General features: G+C 44.5%; 1 protein-coding gene across 1 annotated transcript; it reads left to right on the forward strand.

Annotated features, from left to right (window-relative positions):
* The first annotated feature begins 225 nt into the window (after window positions 1-225).
* Window positions 226-2,304, forward strand: LOC115821792 (uncharacterized). The gene has a single exon (XM_030785582.1). It carries the CDS (start codon window positions 226-228, stop codon window positions 2,302-2,304), a length of 2,079 nt encoding a protein of 692 aa, XP_030641442.1.
* The last annotated feature ends 2,840 nt before the right edge of the window (window positions 2,305-5,144 follow it).

Genomic DNA, 5,144 nt, shown 5'->3' on the forward strand with positions numbered 1-5,144 from the left:
CATATATGAGTAAATATAGAGGTAAATGTAGACATATCTGTTGCATGTGGATTTCACTCTAGTGAAAGAGCACAAAACTATTTATCTGGTGACACGTTAATATCTTCAGCCCTGTGGTAATGCTATGATGTTTTGGGGAAAACCATTTAAATGAAGTTGCTATTTTTCAACACGCAGTCAGTAACTCTGCAAGATTTTTATTTACATTGCAGACAAAATAGAGCAATGGCTTCTGAAATTGTGAAGAAGACTCAGAGTATCACCACAGCACAGGACATGAGAGAGTCCACCCAGCTCATAATGAAACCTTATGCCAACTGGGAGGAGTACCTGACACCAGCACCACTCTCCATAGCCATAATGGGGGAACTGGTCTTCATTTCCTCCAAAACCGATTTCTCTATCAACAGAAACCCACCCAAAGGCGGCTACAAGTACATCAGATACCCAGAGTCATTCCGCGCCTGCCTCATGCAAGTGTGTAACTCTGGCTGGTGGGCTTTTAATGAAGCCCATAAGAGTATGGATCAGATCCGCCTTCACACTTCCACTGTACCAGACTACATGAAGACTGCAGTGCAGATCCTGTTTCAGGGAAGTGATGAGGTTGTCCAGGCCCACCTGCCTGACCAGCTGGAGAACATACGAGTTATCGCAGATGACTGTGTGGAGTTGGCCTGTGCAGCAGAAGAAAAGTTTGCTGACGTCATCAACATCATTCAAGAACTCCTGGAGGCAAGTGTGAATGCAGAGCATTTCTATGGAGAGGAGCTGGAGGAAATCAAGAAAAAAATGGAAGAAGCCAAAATGAGGGAGGATGCATCACGAGAAGCCAATGAAAGGTCTGCGAAGGCAATGAAGACAATGGAGAGAGAACTGGGAGAGGCTCAAGAGAACTACAAGAAAGCCATGGATTCACTTCCTAGTGGATGGGGAATGATTGGAATGGATTTAGTTGGAGGACTAACAGAAAGTATAACAGGTCTTGTAAATGGAATAACATCCATTGTTACCCAACCTGTTGCACAAATGTGTAAGGCCTCAACTAAAGTGAAGGATACATATGACTACATAAGAGGTAAGGATGATGAAGCAGATGAAGTTGACAAAATAAATATCTACAGTAAGTCTGGAGAAATTTTGAAGTCCACAGAACTTATTGGACATTACATTCAAGAGGGAAATATTGACTGGAAGAAACTGTATGATCAGAAGAAAAAATACACAAACACAGATTTCGCAGCAAACCAGTTTAAACGGATTAAAAACAGCTTGGACAAGTACCCAGACTGCGAACCAAAATTAGAGGCTGTTCTCTTATGTGAAAATGGATTCGACATCTGTTTGAAGCTTGCAAAGTATGCACCAGAAGGCAATTGTGAGATGGAGAAAGAAGAGGAGATCATCTCTTATTGGGAGGAGCTCATTAAATCAGCTCGTGCTTTTGACAGCAAAAGCAAGAGTGTCACAAAGTCTCCGTCTATGACACCAAAACCACCAATGATGTACCAACAGGAGAATAAGAGTGAAGGGTCTGGTAAAAAGTCTGCAGGAGAAAGGGCCTCAGCGAATGCTCATTTCCGCATTGAGCAGACCAGAGCACAACTGGACAAGACAAGAGAGTTGTATGAGAAGTGTGTGGAGAACATGGAGAAGAACCAGAAGGAGCTGACTGACATTTTGGTCACCATGAGGAACTGCCAGATCAAGGAGATTGACTTTAAAACCACCATAGAAATGCTGGTCAAAGGTATGGATGCCATGGGTAGAGTGAAGGAACAGTGGGAGAAGATGGTACGCTTCTTTCAGATGGTGTCCCACATTGTGAAGGTCAGCCTGAGCAAAACTCTCAAGAATTTTGTCACAACATCTGAGAAGACACAGAAACTGTCTTACAATGCCAAACTGTTCTCAAAAGACCTGCTCTACAACCAGGCCTTCCAGGCATCCAACATTGCCAGTCTTGTCCACATGATCTCAGATACCTACACTGAAGTGTCCAACAAGTACCTGATGGACAGAGTCAGTAGTCTGGGCAAACTCATGGCCATGGATAAGAGTAAGCCAGAGTTTGAACTCGAGCGTCTACAGCTACAGAATGGGTGTGATGAAGCACAGAAACGTATTCTACACCTGGTCATCAAGAACAAAAAAGCCTTTGAGAGGAGCACTGATGCAAGACTGAAGAAGATTGAGGGAGAATTGCTGGCCATTCTACCAGCTGCAGCACCTGAAGAAAAGAAAGCTATTGAAGATGCTGTCAAAGCTGGATTCAGCGAGGAAGAGGAAGTCAACTATTACTGAGGTAAACTTAATGTCACTGACTTTACCTTTTTTTCCTCAGAACTTCTACATTTGACATAGACATGTCATAATTCTAAATGTAGCCTAAGGTTCTAATACAGGCTACCTCCTGGCATTCTATGGTACCCTTCTTTTTTGTCTCTCTGTGTTGTCCTCTGCTACAGATCCATTCAAGTCAAAAGCTGTGACAAGACTGACAATCAATTTCTCACCACCCTATCAGCTTCACCATCTTGAGAGATCCGTGACATGAAAGAGACAACTCAGACTAGACACAGTGAGGAAGTTGAAATATGTACTAACATCTAACTAACGTCTTCATGAATATTTATTTGTGAAGACCAGCTATTGTGATACCATTTGCTCAATGGCTTTTAGCAACTAAATGCCACAGAGTAAAAGACAGTTAACCCTCTGGAGTCTGAGGCCTGTCAGCCACTTCTGAAGTAGTTTTACATGCCCTCAGTTTTATAGATTTCACCTATACAAAAAACACTGATCCCAAAGTGCCACATATGCCCATATTCAGGACAAATTCAGCACCAATAATTTGAGAGCAGTAAGAATGTCATTAATCTATTTTTTTATTCAAAAAGCAGCATTAAGACACTTCCGCTAACAGAAAATGTGTTGATGATATGCAAAACCACCACTAGATGGCAGTGTCGCAAAACAAAATTGGAAATTTTGTCTCAAAATGTCTCATGTATGGGGTGAATAAAATGTATGTGTTGACAATGACTGTTCTGTCTGACAAAAAAATGATTAAACACATTACATATGAACTTGGTTTTTCTATGATAGTTTTAATAACATGCTAGACAAATGATTTACTTGTTTATCTTTGTTGTTCATTGCTGCTCTTTCAAGTGGAGCCATATGAGAACATCTTCATGTGTGACCTTCATGTGTTTTTGTTTATTTTACTCAAATTTTTCTGTCACACAGTAGTGCTGACCGAACATTTCTCACTGAATCATCTGAGGCTCACTGAATCATTACTATGAGGGAGGAGAAAAGGTTAACGATAGCATGACCTTTCTTTGCCCCTGTGCTCACAAAGACTTCCTGCCACCTTAGGCTTTGTTCATTTTATGCTAACGTTGAACTCTTAACATAGCAGGACAGGTAAGATCCCTTTGATTTATCATTATTGCTGCGGACTTCAGTCATGCAAACCTAAAGACTGTATCACCTAAATTTCACCAACATGTAAACTCTGCCAACAGGGAAAACAATATGCTAGACCTCATTTTCACTAATGAGAAGAATGCATACAGAGCATTCCCCACCATTTCGGGGAACTCAGACCACATCTCAGTTATGCTAATTCCAGCATACAGGCCACTTCTGAAACTTGTCAAACCGGTTCAGCGACAGATCAGAGTCTGGCCAGAGGGGTCCATCTCAGCTCATCAGAACTGCTTTGAGAGCACTGATTGGGGCATGTTCAAAGTGGCAGCATCCTCCGGTAGACATACTGATCTGCAGGAATACACAGAGACAGTGACGGCCTACATAAACGAGTGCATAGATGACATCACAGTCACCAAACCATGCCTTTGCGGGCAAACCAGAAGCCATGGCTGACAGCAGAAGTCCTGGCACTGCCGAGGACCTGGAATGCTGCATTCAGATCCAGCGATAAGTCAGCCCTCAAGACAGCACAGGCCAATCTGTCGCGTGGCATCAGGGAGGCGAAAAAGACAATATGCTCGGAGAATCAACAGCAGAGATGCACAGCGCTTGTGGAAGGGCATCCAGGCCCTCACTGACTACAAGCCTCCACCTCAGACCTCCAGATGCACTGAATGACTTCTATGCACGGTACGAGTGACTGAACAATGTGCTGGCGGCGAAAACTAACCCCCTAATGGATGACCAGGTTCTACAGGTGACTGCAGACGATGTGAGAAAGACCCTCTCCAGAGTCAACCCACGCAAAGCTGTGGGCCCAGACAGAATTCCAGGCCGCGCCATCAGGGACTGTGCTGAGCAGCTGGCAGATGTCCTCACTGACATCTTCAACATTTCGCTGTTCCAGGCAGTCGTCCCCACGTGTTTCAAGTCTACTACCATCATACCAGTGCCAAAGAAGTCCCCCCTGTCCTGCCACAATGACTACCGCCCCATTGCGCTGACTGCCATCATCATGAAGTGCTTTGAGAGGCTGGTCATGAGGCACATCAAGTCCAGCCTGCCCTCCACAACGGACCCCTTCCAGTTTGCATACCATGCTAACCACTTCACAGAAGATGCCGTAACCTATGCCCTCCACCCAGCCCTGTCCCACCTGGAGAGTAAGAACAGCTATGTGAGGATGTGTTCGCTGACTTCAGCTCAGCTTTTAACACAATCATACCACAACACCTGATTGGAAAGCTGAGCCAGCTCGGCCTTAACATCTCTCTCTGCAACTAGGTGCTTGACTTCCTCACAGGGATGCCACAGTCAGTCCAAATTGGCAGCATCACCTCTAGGACTATCACACTGAGCTTCAGCACTCCACAGGGCTGTATGCTCAGTCCGCTCCTATTCACTCTGCTGACCATCATAAAGTTTGCTGATGACACTAAGTTGGTAGGCCTCATCAGCAACAATGATGAATCTCGATACAGAGCAGAAGTGGACCAACTGGCAGCGTGGTACAAAGTCAATAACCTCTACATAAAAAAAAGGGAAAACTAAAGAGGTCGTCATTGACTTCAGAAAGACCAGTGCCCATCATACCCCCCAGACCATCAATGGTACGAACGTAGAGAGTCAGCAGCGCTAAGTTCTTGGGAGTGCACATCACAGAGGACCTCTCCTGGTCCTCACATGTCACTGTGCTCTCCAAG

The sequence above is a fragment of the Chanos chanos genome, chromosome 9 (assembly GCF_902362185.1).
Source record: "Chanos chanos chromosome 9, fChaCha1.1, whole genome shotgun sequence".
In the NCBI taxonomy this organism is placed as follows: domain Eukaryota; kingdom Metazoa; phylum Chordata; class Actinopteri; order Gonorynchiformes; family Chanidae; genus Chanos; species Chanos chanos.